Here is a 17,945-nt window from a genome sequence, read left to right on the forward strand (position 1 = left end):
GGGTCCGTGCAGGACTCAGTATGTGTCTCAACATGGAGGCACAGGTCACTGGGAATTGCCTAGCTCCTGCACCACCCCACACCTCCTTTCTGGGACCCATGCTGACTTGTTTCACAAGGAAACAGATTGGCATGGAGTGGCATGGGAGACCCTTGTGCCACATGCCTCCACATAAGACCTCCCTGTGCTGCCCCCTGCCCCTTCATGAAGCACAGGTTGGTGGTTTTCCCACTTATGCAGATGCATCAATGGGTACCCCAGGGGCATGTCTAGGTGAGCAGGAAAGCTGCGCAGGTGCTCTGAGGGCCTGAGGGGCCTGATTCTGCCCCAGGAATTCCTGAGGTGCAGGATCAGCCCCCTCAAGCCCACCAGGGATGATGGCTGGAGATCAGTGGCAGCTCTGGGCTGACAGCACTCTCCCGCCACAAGCAACTAGACATTTGCTACAATTAAGTAGCACAAATTCTCACTACCATCTGTTGTGGCCACTTGAGCATTTGTGGGACAATGAAAAAGTATGGACATCTGTTTGCTTTCACTTTTGTGCTGCCATAAAAATTCTTACACTGGCACAAAGGCAATATCTGTTTCCACCTTCTGAAGTGCAGAGGGGATCAGCGTAGGTAGGGGCTTCTGCACAAGGCTGGGTTCACACCAGCCAGCACCAGTCAGGACATGGGCAGCTGCTGCCTGCTGTGGGAGGGTGGGGGAAGTAGTAAGTGGGACTCTGAGCAGTGTAGAGTGCAGTACTCAGGCTTGTAGGTGACAATGGTGGGTCACCTCTCACTCAGATTACTGGAGTATCCTCTAGGGTACGACAACATAGAAAACTGTGGCGCAGAACCGGTTTGCTTAGGGTTTTGAAATGTATGTCCTGCTTTGAGAGAGTGATGATGGTCTGACAGGCGCCCCAAACAGGATCCTGGAATTGACAACCATTTAAAACAATGAAAGAAGGAAAGCTCAGTCTAATTCAAATCCTAATTTCCACTAAGAGCCCATATGTGCACCAGGCAGCTTGCCATTGTTTCTTTTTAATGAAATGTCTGGTGCAATATTAATGATTTATGTAAGGAGGAGTCTTCATATTTGGAACAGCACAAGAAAACATTAAAAAGGGCAGAGTTTCTCTTGAGACTCTCCCTCGTAGAAAAATTTTGAAGTTGAATTTAAAAGGAACCACAGGCTTTAGAAAAGTCTGTATGTTACCCTACACAGCATGGCAGATTAGCTCATGTTGAGCTCTGAGCCACTGTGGCTAAACTCTTATCAGCACCCAGGTTAACTAGTTTAAGTTAACTGGGTATCTGCTCTACTAATCCCCTCTGCGAGTTCAGTGGAGACAGACCCTGCATCTGTCTTTAAATAGCTTTATCCCTACTTTCTTCATGCAGATGACATGCTGAAGGCTTTTCAAGAAGCAGGTTGAAAAAGTCAGAGAGCAAAACACTGTTCTCTGGGGAGGATTGTTAATTGGATGAGATGAACAGCATGGCTCTGGGCTACATTGCAATAATGGCGCATGCGGTTTTCATGGACAATTCAGCTAATTGTTATGGCATCAGCAAACAGTCTTTCATAAAATGGGATGGAAAGGTATGCTCCTGGGATTTGTTGATTTAAAAAGAAGTGCCCAGAAAAATGTTGGTTCCCTTGCAATTTGGGATGTAAAAGAATTCAAAATTCAGAACTGCCTATGTGACTGCGCCGCGCCATGCAGCAGGAAAAAATTCTTCATGGGTGCTAAAGCTTACATGAAGTACTGAGTTTGAATATGGCCACAACCATTTCAGCCTTATCCCTTAGTTGATTTTGCCTTAATAGAGCATTAGGCTCTACATGTTTGACAAAACAAAGAAGAGGTAGCAAGGAGGCAATGCTCATTAGCTGAGATGCAAAATCAAAGACTTTCCATTCCACAGTGGCAGGTCTGGTGAAAGCCAAAAAAGACATCATCTTTCTCTGGGTAAGAGAAATAGTCCTGTGGAAGGCAGGGGTAAGATGTTGCTAACCATCATCAGTGCAGTGCTGTCAGTAATGCACTGTACTCTCTTGTTCTAATGTTGTTTTGGATGCTGGGATTTAAACACATGCACATTCCTTCCCATAATAGGGGACCAGCAGTCTTGATGGAATCAGGCCTTATACATTCTTTAAGGCAAGGCCTGCATCATACCTAGTATGTGGAAAGTGCTAATCCATTTTGGATGGTACTGAAATGGGGCAATAAAACAGAGAGTAAGCCGCAAAGTTATTACAGAAAAAATGCGTAAAAACTTTGTGGCTGGTTCCCACTGCACCATAAATTGAACATGTGACCAGCACTGATCCCAATCCAGGGTGCAAAACAGAGCCTTGAAGGACTTGGATAGACTCCTGTGGCTGGGAGCACCAATCAGCTGATCAGGGCTGCCAGCCACAGAAGCACATGGAGCCCTTAGCTCTGATGCACTCCCATGGCCTGGAGTGCCCATCAGCTGACTGGTGTTCCCAGCCACGGGAGCACGAAGCAACCTACTTGCTGGTGTGGGGCACCTGGAGATAATGATCCTGGGCTTCTCCTGCACCGGCAATATGGCATGACCGGCAATATGGCAATGTGGTCTGCACTGGCAATATGGTCTGACTCCTGATCCCACAATCGTGCCTCCTGCCCTGCGTGTGTGGCATGGCAGGGGGTGTGATTGTTGGGATCATGGATCAGATCCCATCATGCCCTTGATTAAATGTTAGTGGCCTCAGATATTGCTCATTATTTTCAGTCTGCCTGCACCTTGGTGCTCATTCCTTGGGGTTTCTGGCATACTCACTTGCATCCTGGAAATCCACATCATTCCCGTTGTATGCATTGCGCAGGCGGTTGGTCATGATCTTTAACTGCATGATTTGCTGACGGATGGTCATATCTGGTTTGGTGATGTCCACCTCCACCTCTGGATTGTTAATCTGATTGGCCAAACCATCTCCCATCACCTCCGGTAGATACCTAAAAAGGGAACCAGTGTGTTGATAGTTCTTTCCCAGAGCAATGTTCACTTTCTGGCATGCTATAACAAAAAACAATTTATTGTCTCTAGGATGCTGATACCAACAATTTCCCTGTGGTACCTACTTGCACTCTTAACACTGCCTCCTCACATTGCTGGGTTGCTTGTGTTTCTACTTAAGCTCCTGCACAAAGCACCTTCTCAGTTCCCACCTGTTTAGTTGCAGAGATGTCTCGGGCACTAGAAGTAATGCAGGGCCTCTGCTCAGTGAACACAACTAGATTCCAGGGTACTACACCAAGCACTGAGTAAAACTGGGTTGCAGCTCTACACCTGGCAGCGCACAGAGCAGGAATGGATACAGTAGAAGCTGACAGTCTCAATCTTAAGTGCTATTCTGTTCCCTGTCAGTGGTTCCAATGCAGACTGTTATAATGCTGTGAGCTAACAGGCCCAGAGACATTGCATAATATATGGTCATCCCAGTTCTCTATAACAAGGCTGAAGTGGCCTTTTGAGTCTCTTGCAGAGGAGATCGTCTCATCCTTAGTGTTTATCTCAGTTGCAGGGGCAGCAGGCTGGGCTGAGGATTTCGCCTAATACTGTCACCAGTGAAGTTGGCCAGGTGACCTCCCAGGTATTACACTGAAAATGTTCATTATTGCAAGGCGGATTATGAAACTGTCATGTCATTACTGAATCTGGACAGATGCCCCTGAGACTGACAGCTCTGTAACTATTGGATTCACCTCCTGATCAGATTGACAGGGCAGCTAGTGGAGACTTCTATCCAATTAGCTGGGAGCTCATCAACTAGTGATTAAAGCAGTATTTCTCACTCTTCAGTTACTGTCCATCAGTCACTCAGAAAAATCTATTGAGAAACTCTGGCATTTCCATATGCTTCAAGAAGGGATTTTGCAAACAGAGGCCCAAATTCCCAGCTGATGTAAAAGCAGCATAGCTCTGCTGAAGCAAATGGAGCAAAGGACCTGCTACAGCTGTGGATGGGGCACCAAGTAGTATTTTAAGGGGAAGCTCTGGGAATAGAGTATTTCCGTGGATGCAGAATTTCAGCTGGGTGCACTTGGAGAGGGCAAGTGTTTCAAAAGTGTGACAGCTTAGGGGGAAAAAGAACATTTGCAATTCAGCTCTACCTCTGGGTTTTTCCCTAAAATGAACCCCTCTAATTCCCTGATCGAGTTTACTGCATTTTGGACATAAGTAAAGCTTAGCTGGTCATTCTGTGATAGGCCTACTCTTGATGCTTAGAAGTCTAAGAACACAGAGACACAGAAACATACTTCAATTCAAGGCACCAGTTTTTCAAGATCACCTCAGAACAAGGGTTAAACTTGATCCTGAGACAGGAGCACTAAAGCACTTAAACCAGGTGTGGGCAAAACACAGCCCAGGCTGGATCTGGCCTACCAGGCAATTTCATCCAGCCCACGGGCACTCACGAGCTAATTTTACCCCACCCAGCCCACACATGTTGCTCCCATCCTCGTGGGCAGAAGGGCCCAACTCAGCCAGTGCATAGCTTCCAAGTGGGGCTGCTGCAGCCACTGGCAGACCTGCTCAGCTTCCCTGGTGTCCTGCTTCCTCCAGATACCAGGTGGGGAAGCGGCAGGGGCAGGGGGAAGCTGCAGCTGGGCAGGAGCGCATACCACGGGGCTGGGGCTGGCGGCAGCGCAGAACCTGCACCCAGGGAGGCGGCGGGAGCGCCAAGCTCGGGTGGCCAGGATGTGGGTGTGAGGGAAGGTGTAGGGGTGTGGGGACCCCACACACGTTCCCCGCCATAGCACACAGCCCTCACAACTGATGGCACCAGCAGCAGCAACAGCAGGTGGAAGGTGCTTGGGGTGCTCGTGCCCTGTGCAGGCACTGCTCCCAGGGGTACTGCTCCAACCAGTGCGTGCAGTCAGTGGAGCAGGCTCCCAGGCCTCCCGGCCAAGCCTCCGGCCTGCTCCCATGCCCTGGAGCATGCAGTGGGCCTCTGGCGATGGCCTGCTTGGCCTGGAGGATTCAGCCTGGGTGGGGGGGCACTCCTTGGAGGCTTAAGCCCGGGTGGGGGGGCACTTTATGGAGCCTTAAGCCTGGGTGGGTCGTGCGGGCAGCACATGGTGGCAAGTAGCACAGCCAGGCCTGCCTCTATCATGTGGTGTATATGCAGCTCCCGGCACTCGCACACCACCAGGGTAAGCCCTGTGTGATGGAGCTGGCTGTATTTGCCGCTCCCTGCCATGTGGGTCCCAGGACTCTGCCAGGAAGCAGAGGGCAAGGCTGTCCTGCACTTCCAGGAGTCCTGGGACCTGCAAGTTTAACCCTTGTTCTGAGATGATCTTGAAAAACTGGTGCCTTGAATTTAAAATATATTTCTGTATCTCCGTGTTCTTAGTCCTCTGAGTATCAGAAGCAGGCCTATCACAAAATGACCAGCAAAGCTTTACATGGTGGTGGGGGCTGTGGGCCATGGGGGTGGGGGAGATACTCCTGTAAGGGATTACACCCCACAAATGCCAGACACCCACACCCTGTCCCCACAACCCCCCACATATACCCTACACCCCAACATACCCTATTGCCCCCTCACACATACAGCCACACTGCCTCAAAAACCCCTCACCACACCCCTGCACACCCACCATATGCACACCTCCCACCCCAACCACACCCCATACCCTCCACACAATACACAGGAGTAAGACTTTATCTTTGAGTTATTATGCAATCACCTCTATATACACTACACAAACACAAATCATGACAAAAATGTTTTTGGTAATAAAATTAAAATATGTTATAGTAGGTGTTTAACTTAGTATATCATTTGGTTTTTCTGGTTTCAAGATGGAACTCCAAAAGGAGTACTTCCGGGGTGCAAGGGGAGGGACTTCTGGTGGCAAAGGTCATGGGTTAGGGGCAGGATGTCCAGTCGGAAGATGGCGACCAGGGGCCAGGCCCCTTGTCAGGGGGAGGGGCACTTGTCAAGGGGTGGGGCAACCATTGCAGCCCTCACCAAAACTAATTAAGTGGCCCTCCAGCAGAAATACTTGCCTGCTGAGATTATGAGGCCATAAGAATGTGCAGCCTCAGAGCTGTCAGTGGGATATGCTTTGGGTTGGTCTGTCTAGGCCATGATCAGCACCAAAGCACAAAGGGTGCTTGATATTCTGTGGTTGGGGAGGGGGCAGTATGTCAAGTTATGAATGTGATAGGGAAGAACTCACACAACAGAGCTCCTGCAGTCCCCTTAGGCTGGTGTGGGGTTGAGTAGGATTGAAACAACTGAAAAAAACTTTCTGGCAGGGGCAGGTGTTATGATTTGCCTCGCCTCCCTCATAATGGGATTTGCATTCACAAGCTGCAAGGGTTCATGAAGCGGGGATGCAGATGGATTTCACTTCTCTGCACCATTTATCTCTAGAAGCAGCACAGTTTTAGTCTGTAGGCTTTCTGGCTCTCTTTGCCACACTGCTTCTTACCTGCCCTTGGTCATTCCATTCCAGCACCTGTCCTCATTTACTGAGCCAGCTGTTATCCTCTCACTGCAAAGTACACTGGGAAGAGTGACCCAGTAATCCTTGATATCTCTGAGCTTCCCTTTGGCATCTGACACCTGTAAGGGAAGGGAGAATAGGGGCTCAAGAAAACACCTGTTAAACTCTGGAGGCTGGTTAGTTCTCCCAAAATTGTCTGGACTCAATAATATTGGGCATCTTTTTTCATACGCAGAATAATGACACCCTTAAATAACAACCAGCTGCCCAAGAAGCTGGGAAGATGGGCCACTGTTTTCCTCAAAGGACCAACTGTTCCAGTATACCTGTCTTATAAGCACCATGACTGGTTAATACTTCTGTATCACAACCAACCTGCTAGCTCTTTAGTGGCACTCCTACCCAACTCCACCTGTTACAGTGATCTGGAGAGAGGAGACTGGCTCACAGATCATCCTGGAAGCAGCAAGGACACAAGATTCTCTGTAGTTATTCGAGGACACTGTGGGGTCCTGAGTGACCAGGAGAAGGGAGTGAGGACGTGGGGATGTTGTGAGAGTGTGGGCAGCCGGCTAGTGTTGGAATGCAGACAGACAGTCAGAAAACTGGATCTGATGGGGAACTATGGAGTAGCTACAAGAAATGGATTCCTTTTGGCTAGAGGGAAGCTAGAACAGGAGAAAGTAGCAGGGCTGGGAGTAATACAAAGTGGAAGATGCTGAGGAGTTAATGATGATCCAATATCCTATTGCCCACAGAATCAGAAATGTCCAATAAAGGCGACCATGGCCCAACAATAAGGTGAGGTTGCAGTGAGATAACATATCACATTACCCCTCTGCCCCAACACCAGAAGAAGAGAAAGAGCAGGTGTGGGAGGGCAAGGGCCTAAGACAGCAGTTCCAAGTTAGACAGAAAACCAAATAATGGTGGGGATTAAGCTCAGTTGTGTAGTGCATGTGCAGTGAAGAGAGCTCAATGAGCATGTGCCATGCAGCCAAACAGGATGTGGCCTCAGCTGCTAGAGGCCAGTGACCTCTCAATGCTCTGGCAACTCCTGCCAGAGCTCACCAGCACAGGGGCTGTCTCTAGTTCCTGCTTTCAGGGTGGCAGTGACAGTGACAGTGATACTCAGTGCCTGCATGCTGCTGCTTGTCCCCTTTCCCCAGCTGCTGAATTAGGAGGTGGAAAGGTTGGGGGAGAAGGGAAGAGAAGAGCAAACAGCAGCAGGCTCTGGAGCTGCTTGAAGGCAGGGTCTTCAGATAGGCCAGCCAGCGAGTTCATAGAGCTCACATGCAGCAGGAGATGCATCTACTGGCCTAAGAGCTCACTGCACATGTAGCACACAGCCAAAGCAGAGGCAGGTGGGAATCAGCAGATGGCACACGAATGCCTAGGGCTGGCTGGCTTATGCTGTTAGCCTTATGGACCACACATCTTTACGAGCCTGGGCTGTTCCACCGGTCTGGTTCTAGGGAGCCAAAAGTTGTCTTAAATGGAACAACAAAAACATGGGACTGTAAGGGACCTCAAGAGTACATGTAGTCCACCTCCCTGTGCGAGGTAGGATCAAGGCTACTTAGGCCACTCCTGATAGACATCTATTTTTGCCTGTTTTTGAAAACATTCAACGAAGGAGATTCCACAACATCCCTCAGTATCTGGTTTAGTGTTTCACCACGCTAATGATTAGTGACATCATTCAAGAAGCAGTTATGGGCCAGGAACTTTCCCTATGTACTAGGCACACATGAGTGTTTACTGGAAACCCACCACAGGCCAGAGTATAGTCTAGGGCTTGCCTCTGAGCTTGCATTGCACAGAAGTGTGCCAACTGCAAAAAGGGTTGGCAAGCCACAGTGCAAGTACAAGACTGCATGCTTGGGCTAGTGATGGTGTCAATACCCAATGTGGATAAGAACAAGATGTGAACATGTAGCTCACATGAGAACAACGTGGAAGTGCTTTCTAAGCAAATGCGGAAATTTTTAAGATACGCTTACTAGCTTCTCCAGTCCAAGTCCTGAGGGCTTATCATCTGGGGTGGTTTTTCCCCTCCTTTTCTTATCTTCTCCACTGGATGCTTTCGTACTGATTTTGGGATTTCCACAACCTTGGAAAACCTGAGAAAAAACAAAATCTCACAGTCAACAGCTTTCCCTCTTAACCAGCACTGTATTTATAACTTTTCCTGTTCAACAAGTCTGTCTGAATCATCCATTTACTATCATTTAATCATTTAGGAGATTTCACCAAATCTCTAGCAATTTTGTCCTTCTTTTAATATTCTATCTGCTCTTTGAAGGAAAAAAGGCCCTACCCTTCCATTTTCCACCCACCCTAGCATACCGTCCTAAAGATTAGGTTTGACTTCACATGCAAAGCTCAGTGAGACTGTAATGTCACTAGATCAATGCCACCAATTTAATACAGAAACACAACTCATCCCCAATTCATCCAGGGGAGCATGCAGGTAGAATCACTCTCAGCAAGGGTTGTTACCAAGAGGGATTTGAAGGGGGTGGGGAGAGGAGGGATGCTTAGTAAAGTAAATTAATTTACTTTAATTACATAAAACCACATGAAGACACTTGTTTCTAAAGCAGCCTATTGGCTCTGCCAACTCTGACTGCTGTAAAAGAGTTCTGCAGTGCTCTGGTCTTGATCTCTCCTGTAGTTGTTATACACAGTGCATGTCTAAATAGTAACCTTTAAGTTGTTAAGTCATTTACAGTCCAACACTAATATTTCAAAGGAATGAACTAGCAAAACCTAATAACTAACTTTTGTTTTCTCATCAATGAATGGGCATTAATGGCTAGTGCTTGGCTCTGGCATATGGAGCAAACCATAGAGACAAAACTGGTCTCTATAATATATTACACATAGGATAATAGATGCCCCAGTATGTTATCATTAGGTACTGCAGCAAACAGGCCTTATCTGCTCCTGCCAGAGGGTCAAAGTATATTGCAGGGTCTTGTCTTTAAGTGTATCCAAATACTGATTGGAAAAATATGTCCCTCAGTCAGTGTTTTGTTGATGGGGGAGATGTCATATTTGGAAGCATCCCAAATATTTCTGGGCTGCAGTGCTGCTTTTAAGATTTCCAGGATTACCCTGTGGTGTGCAGCTCAGCTACAGAACACCCACCTGGCATACTGCAATAAGAGCCTATGTTACTGAAAAAGAAAATTTACCTAATTAATTTTAAGCTCATTAGACATTCAGGTTGGCTCTTGCTTCACCCAAACTGCCTCTCCAATCCCTGCTTTTTCTCTTGCATGCACTGGTACACTACAGCAGAGGTGCTACTAGCTATGGCCATTAGAATCTGAGTACCGATGGTATACCCAATATTTTACCAGGGAAAAGGAAGTCTCAAGGCACTTACCATGTGGATTGAGTGGACGAAAATCAGAGACAACATGCACTAGATAAGCTAGAAGGAAGTTCTGTCTTAGAGAGCAGATAGGCTTTAAGACATTATAACACAGGGTATCTTGGCAATGACCTTGTGTCAGTAGGTGGCAGTTTCTATTGACTGAATTACAATTGGTGTTTAAGGAAGATTCAGAACAGAAGGAGTCTGGCAGCCTCTTGGATGAGAAAGTGCTTCACAGGCGCAGCACTGAGAGGCTGTAAAAGAGGGCCTGACCCAGCCCAAAGCACTGCTTCTTGGACAGTCCACTTATTATATCATGAGTGGCAAGCTTGTGCCACTCATGCCACAGGTATCATGGGCAGCCTCTGTGTGGCAGGCACATGGAAGAGTTTGGATGGGCAGGAAGCACAATGGCAGATGGGGCATGGCACAGAAAGCAGAAGAGCAAATCAGGCAGTAGCAGAAAGCAGAGAAAGGACTGGAGTAGCACTTGCAGGACTCATTTGTCACACACGTGCCAAAAAAGATTGGCCCCCCAAGTAAATTAGGAAGGGCTTGGCACTTTCATTCCCTTTGGCTCCTGCTTCATCAGGATGCAAGACTTGCCCTCTGTAAGCACCAATATCAGACTTTTAAATTCAATAATCCCTCTCATCCCCCACCAAAATAAGCCACGTCTAAACTTGCAGTCAGCAGGTCACTTGGCTGAAACCCACTGCACCACTGCTGACTTTTTCTTTTGTAAGTTGTCAGAAAAATGACTTTGTAGAACAGGTTTGTACGAAGAAGGGACCCAGCTGGAATGCATGCAGGCAGATACATGCATGGATGGAGTTAGGACCTTCCTATATATGGATTACCTGAGCCAAGCCACAGTCTTCAAAACTTATCTGATGCCACTGGCTAGTTAGTTCATTGATTTGCCTAACAGTATTCAATACTATTGGGTGGATTCAATGTTTAGTTTTTGACAATATGCTCAGAGCTTCTGTATGTTTTACTATTATTAAATCCAGAAAAATACAGAATACAAAGGCACCTTACAGCAGTCAGAATGTTTGGTGCTTCCTGTTTTACAAGGAGGGGACAATATCCTTCCCAATCCCCAATTAAATTCTATAAGATAAAGATATTTTCTTTTCTCAAAGGTTATAAATGTAGTCTTTAGATGACAAGACCCTCTCATGCCACAGCTGTATCCAGGCAAATCCAATCAAATCAATAACTTGTTCAGCATGCCCAGAAGGCCATTGAACCGAGGTTGCCTGAACTAAATCTGGGGGGTGCAACATATGCAGCCCTTAATTTGGGCCTCCCCGTATACAAGCAGACTGAAAGTTTGGCAAGCTTTATACACTGTAATTTTCATTTGAAAAGCATCACTGTTTTGATTTAAAAAACCATCAATGTTTGGTTCAAAAACCATCAAACTATTTCTTATGCGTCTTCAGACTCGCATCAATTGCCTTTTTAACCAAATATGAATGTGAAGGCAGAAGCTATTAAAATATCCTAAAATTAAACTAGATTAGCACTTAACCCATTAATATAAATAAATCAAGCATTCAACCATTAGTTAGCACTGATGATAACTCATTTGACTCCAACTGCTGCATGCCTTCTGTAAGTTGACAGCTCCCAGGGGCTACTGAGAGCTCATCTTAACAAGCAACATGGAAATGAAAAACAGCAAGTCCCATTAACATTCCTGAAGGACACTACTTGTACCATTAGTTTAGGATATTTTTCCCCAATATATATTGCTCTTCATGAAAGAATGCAGGTAGACGCCACTTTTGTAGAGTATACAATATAATGGCAATTCTCCAGCAACTGAAATATTTCATCTGCCTATTTCTTTTGGTGCAAAACTTAAAAAAATTACACATAAAGTATTTAAAATTTTGTTTTATAGGAACCTGCTTTCACTGCTGCAGCTTACCATTTATAGTCCTCTTACTGTAGTTATTATGAAACAATTTGTTCTGGGATATAAAAACATACAAGAATAATGAAAAATACTTCATGGCATTTATAGATCCACTCATTCTTCCCCTTTTCCTTATTGTAATTGATGACTCTATTTCTATGCTATATTAGTACTGCATTTTGTGCTGCACTAGTATGTTCTATCCATCTCTGTTCAGTCTGTCATTTGACTTATCTATTTGCCAGGCAGCTTTAGATTCATTTTCCATCAGAATGTGTTAGTTACAGCACTTCAGAGTCACAGGGAAGGCAGCCAGGGTTCAGGAACACAAATTACTCTGCTGTTAACATCACCCACGGTGGGTTCTTAAAGAATGAAGTTTGAGAAATGATGCTGTGGATAATTCTCTCCAGTGCTCTTCTATATGTGTCAGGTTCTGCTCTGCATCACAACAGGGCAATCATTTAGAAGTCAAAGGGGTTGAACTGTTGTAACTGACACCTGATTTGGGGCCATTTTCTACAATGGAGAGGAACCTATTTCATGAAGTTGCTTTCCAGGGAAGTGGAGTCTGGCTTAATAGTACAAGCTTTGGATGGCACCTAATGATACCCTGAAGTAATCTTTATAAACCTACCATTTATATAACAGAACAACAGGAACACAGCAGAAAAAGACGATGAGAGCCATGGCTGCCATGGGCATCACAGCAGCAGGGGAACAAGGTGACCAGCCCCAGCCTTTAACATTAGTACCTGAAAAATATACCTTGGTACTGACCTCCCTACATACATAGAGGCAGCCAGATCTATGTAGGCATCTTGGTGGGAGGTAATGGTCAGCGCAGCTGCTATGCAGTGCCTAGTGTGACCACATGTCCCATTTCCACTAGGATAGTCCTGTTTTAAACACTTATCCCAGGTGTCCCATTTTTCCAACGAATGCTGTTGTCCCATTTTCAGCAGTTCTCTCCAGCCAGGGGGCTGCTAATCCCCTGACCTCACTTTATAGACATTAGGGCTGGAAGGGACTTTGTAAGATCATTGGGTCCAGGCCCCTGCCCAAGGGGCAGGAAGTCAGCTATGGTCAAAGGATCCCAGCAAGATAAAAGTCCAAATGTTTCATGAAAGTGTCCAGAGTAGATGCTTACACCAGCTCTGGGGCGGAATCTGTTCCAGGCCTTGGGGGCTCTGACAGTAAAGAAGCTTTTCCTTATGTCCAGTCTAAAATGGTCTTACAGGAGTTTGTGACTGTTGGACCTTGTCTTCCCTTGGGGCGCTCTGGTGAACAGGCATCCCCCCAGATCCTGATGCCCTTAAGTACTTACAAGCTGCTACCAAGTCACCCCTGAGCCTGCACATCTCCGGACTGAAGAGTCCCATAGCTCACAATGTCTCTTCATAAGCCCTGTTCTCTTGCCCTCTGATCATGCGCTTGGCTCTCTTTCATACTCTTTCAAGCTTCTCCATGTCCTTCCTGAATTGTGGAGCCCAGAACTGGATGTAGTACTCCAGCTGAGGTCTCTCCAAGGCCAAGTACAGCTGGAGGATGACATCCTGGGTCTTGCTTGAGATGCATGGGTAGATGCAAGCCAGAGTTTTGTTCACTTTGCCAGCTGCAGTATCTCACTGGTGGCTCATATTCATCTTGTAGTCAATCATGACCCCCATGTCTCTTTTGGTCATGGTGCTAGCATGCTCCACATGCAGCAAGATCCTCATGCAGTGCTCCACACCTCTCTCCCACTTTCTAGTGCACTCAGCTGACACTGGAGCTCAGAGACAGCTGAGCATGCATTGGGGGGTCAAAAAGGAAAAGGTGGGGAAGAAGGAGGGGAATGTCTCATTTTGAGCAAAACCTCTCAAAGTATATGGCAGAGCTCATCTTTTAACTGAAGCGGAGGTTATATCTGAATAACCCCCATTATTGTTAGAGAGCACATTCCTTATTGACTAATAAGTGAATCGATAGGCTCCCTTTATTATGTAGGCAAATAGCAATTTTTAGGCTTTGATCGTTTATACTGTCTGAAATCTGTATGTTAGCAGTAACGAGTGAACAGTAGAGCTGGGAACAGATCAATACACAGCCAGACATTTTCTTTGAAGGGAGATGGAGAAAAGAATCAAGATGGTGATGGGCTTGGTTTCAAAATCTTTCCTTTTTACCCTCCTACATTGTGGGAGATCACAGCTGCTGGCTTTTCCAGATCTGAAGACTGCCTTTGGCTCATCCCATGAACAACTGACTATACCCCTTCATGGCTGAGATTTTTCAGGTATGGCCTAACTCTGCATCCAATGCCATCAATGGTAAAGTCCCCCTGGACATCAGAACTGGGCCCACAACAAGCACATAGGAAGATTCTATCATCCATCATTCAGCCTGCAGTAAGTTGAGAACTCATGTTCCAGAACAAGACTTATTTAGTGCAAAATGAACACAGTGCCATGTTATTTCCACATACCCAAGAAATACCATGGCCCACTGCATGCTGCATAACAGCTATGCTTTGCCTGGAAACAGAAATTAATTCATGGACCTATTTCCATGCATTTCCTTCTCTTTGTGGGTAAGAAAACAAATGTATTGGCTACTCACTCTTGAAGGTTTAAAAAAAGCCTTTGCTGCAGCTGATCAATTGCTGGTGGTTGCAAAGTTTCATGACTGGCATTAATTCAAGAGCCTTGGCTGCTGTTTCACAATTAACCACTTTAGGAGAATGCCATGTGTGGAAACAAACCAGATGTGATCAGATTTTTTTTCCAGTGATTTTAAACTTTGTTCAGAGATTGAAGTAGCAAGGGAAATGGTGAGAGTCTTAAGAATCACTTCCCAGACAGGCCTTTCCAGGTTTTCTTCTACTGCTCATGTTCATAATTTCAGCACTTTGCCAGCTCCCAACCTGTGCTATGTAGATCTACTGGCAAATAAAACCATGTCCCCCTTGTTGCAAGACCAAATTTGGAAGTTTGCAGAATGAATCTTACTGTTCTAGTCTAATGCTGCTTGGAACAGAGTATTTCACCTCTTGAGTCCTATATTTACCACAGGGACCCTTGTGAAGACCTTGATGTTTAGAAGACGTTGCATCTCCATGGAATTTATTTTCTAACATTTGTTTCAACTTAAACAACTGTTTACATGGCTTTTCCCTCCTCCTATTCCATTTTTCAGTGGACTTTTGCTGGGCTTGCTTTTCCCCAAGAACTACTTGGTGCTTGTCACACCCCACTGTTTATATCTTTCCCATAGCTCCACCCTACTAAGAACTGGCAAAATGTTAATGCAAAAAGGAGATGCCCTGGAGGTTTTTTCTCTTTCCAAAGCTCCTCACACCTGCAGCCACAGCATGTGCTTGTGATTAGTGGGTTAAATGTTTTAAAATACAGACCAATGAAACAGCATGCCAAAATATGGCTCATTTGAGACTGAGCACTAGGAGAGCCTGTATCACAGGACGACTGCCAGATAACAACTCTGTACCTATATAACCTAATAAGCCAAATGTTTCCATTTTTTGATATTCCCTTTGCCTGCTGAAAGCATTAGCCTTCTGCATAGTATAAAGAATCCCTTACATTCATTGTAATAAGCTCACTGTAAATACCTCAGATGAGTGAGAATAACTAAATCACTTCAGCCACAGACATTGAAGCACCATAATACAATGTCCCCATGTATCCCTTAGTAATTAAAAATTCCTCATCATATTATATGTTGTCTGTACATATCAAAGTTGATAGCTGGAAGTGTGGAAAAGTGCACATAGCAAACAGAAGCATTTGAGAAGGTTTGCCTGCATGGAATGTATGTGTTTTTTATCATTATAACATGGGCATTTAACATTTCTCTTTCTCTAACTTGTAGGTGAAATCAGCTGAATACCTGGTAGACAATGTGCTTGGCTGTTGCCAGGATATATTGTACACTGTATTTCCAGTGCTAGGCACAGTATCAACTCTTACCTTGGCTGTGATAGAGTCTTTGTTTTCTTGCATATTAGAAATGGCTTCTGCGATCCTTGTGTGAATGGTACCAATTACAGTATCTACGTTGGATGGTCCATCAAACCGATCAGCCACCAGCAGCATTGAATCTAGCAGAAGACGACAGAGATGCCTTTTAAGCATACACTTTACAAATCAAAGGATAATGGCACTTCAAATTTATATACTGTCATACTGGTGGAATCAGATATTTTTCTCTCAGTAGATGAGACTTGAAGGCTATCTTCCCGATGCTTGCTGAAAGTATACATGCCTTTGGAAAATACAGTCTCCCTATCCTTTGTAATCTGGCAGCATTCAGATAGGCCTCTTCTATCCAATAGTGCACCAGTAAAACACCCTTAGTGCCAGATGAACAAGATGAGCCATAGAAACCCCTTTAAGACATGAGAAAGAAATAGCTACAACAAATTCTTTGCAGACTGGCAATACAGAATGACAAGAGACCCCTGGCAAGGTACAGAGCGGGAAATCTGTGCATAAATTGGAAACAGCATCCTGGGATCTAACCCTTACTACCTTGCATTCAAGTTTTAATAAAGGGTTGTAGTGTACAGGGAATTGGAGATGCTAGATTTAGCAAAATGCCAACAGAGGGGTAATGGAACAGGTGTCTGATATACCAAGGAAGGAGAATAAAAAATTGCTCCTAGTGAAAATTTCCTACATACCACTTAGGACAGGACAGATCTGGCAAAGCAATACATGGCTCATAAGGGAACTGTCAGTGCCGAATCCAGAGAAGTAGAGCAAAATGAATGCACCTAACCTGGCAAAAGGAAATGCAGGGTGGCTGAGAGGTACCAACTGTTCTCATCTCTCACTGACTGCTGAGCTTTGCAAGGTCCAGTGTTGATATGACTCAGGAACCCTCCTTAAGAAGTTATTTACTAAGCATGTGCCTTAGGAGTGGTGCATTTTGCTGACAAAATGTAATAAGCCAAGTTTTTCAGCAATACAATTAGTTTTGGAATGGAGACTTAAGATGGAAGGAAATTTTCTAAGCATTCATGGCAAAAGAGGATAAGGAAACTGTATTCATCCAGCCTGATGTAATTAATGCCTAGGGAGATGTAACACAACCAGGATCTCAGGGCCACATCCAAACATGGTTCCAGGCACTTAGAAGTGGGATGTAGACAGAATCCAGGTGGGAACGCCTAAAATTACAACCTTGAAAATCTGCTCTCAGCTGCTGTCTAAACCCAGAGGTACTGAAACCTCAAGGGGTGACACAACTTTTTGCATGTATGTTCTCTAGGGACCAAAAACATAACAGTTTTAACAAGACTGAGCAGCTCAGCACTTAGCTCATATGTATGCCAAATGGGGGCAGAAAGGAGATGTTCTGTCAACTACATCCCCTGGGGTACTCAGTCCAGTAGACATTCTCAGCGCTCACCTATTATATTCCCAAACCACAATGGTCGCTCCCATTTTAAAACATAACATATTTGGATTCCCTGATGACCTGCCTGCTACAAGTTGGTATTGTTCTTTCCAGTACAGAGAGGGGGACATTCTGAGGCTCTTACACAAAAAAGCCATAATTTCCTCCACTGGGACTGAGCAATTCTTTCTTGGTTCTTACTCAACACGGCATTGGAGTTCTTGCAGAAGATGGTGTGATGCGATGTAAAGACTTACTCAGCAGGAATCTGGGCTGCCAGCATTATTCATGAACGATGAAGTCAAAAGTGAATTATGCAGGTCACCTCACCAAGTGCCGGTCAAACTTCTACATCACACTATACCATGAAGTTGTCTGTGAGTGAGGTGCTATGGCGCAGTAACAAAAGGAAGTACTAAATGACAAAGAAAGTACCAAATGACAGCATAGTAACAACAGCGCTGTAGGGGCACGTGTGCATGCGCCCTGTTTCTATCACTTCACTGACAGCTATAATGGTCTACATGATTGGCAAGTATTTATTTCTCTGTACTACATTTTAGAACATTAACCACTAAAGTTATTGTCCCTTGAGGGACTGGCCCAGGCTAACATCCTAAGGGATAGCCAGCACAGGTTTGTTGTGGGTAGGTCTCGTTTGACCAATCTCATTTCCTTCTATGACCAGGTGACCTATCACCTGGACAAGGGAGAAGAGATTGATGTCATATATCTTGACT

At 45.4% G+C, this 17,945-nt stretch overlaps 1 protein-coding gene across 1 annotated transcript in view; it reads right to left on the reverse strand.

The window, feature by feature from the left end:
* Positions 1 to 17,945, reverse strand: part of GPC1 (glypican 1) — a 348,272-nt gene that overhangs the window by 3,249 nt on the left and 327,078 nt on the right. Inside the window, exons 5-8 of the mRNA XM_019542945.1 lie at positions 15,774 to 15,904; positions 8,494 to 8,613; positions 6,476 to 6,609; positions 2,811 to 2,986 (exon numbers count right to left, since the gene is read on the reverse strand). Of these exons, the coding sequence (XP_019398490.1) occupies positions 2,811 to 2,986; positions 6,476 to 6,609; positions 8,494 to 8,613; positions 15,774 to 15,904 (561 nt within the window). The remainder of the gene's footprint in view (positions 1 to 2,810; positions 2,987 to 6,475; positions 6,610 to 8,493; positions 8,614 to 15,773; positions 15,905 to 17,945) is intronic.

This window comes from Crocodylus porosus, unplaced genomic scaffold (genome assembly GCF_001723895.1).
Source record: "Crocodylus porosus isolate Cpor-Errol unplaced genomic scaffold, CroPor_comp1, whole genome shotgun sequence".
In the NCBI taxonomy this organism is placed as follows: Eukaryota; Metazoa; Chordata; order Crocodylia; family Crocodylidae; genus Crocodylus; species Crocodylus porosus.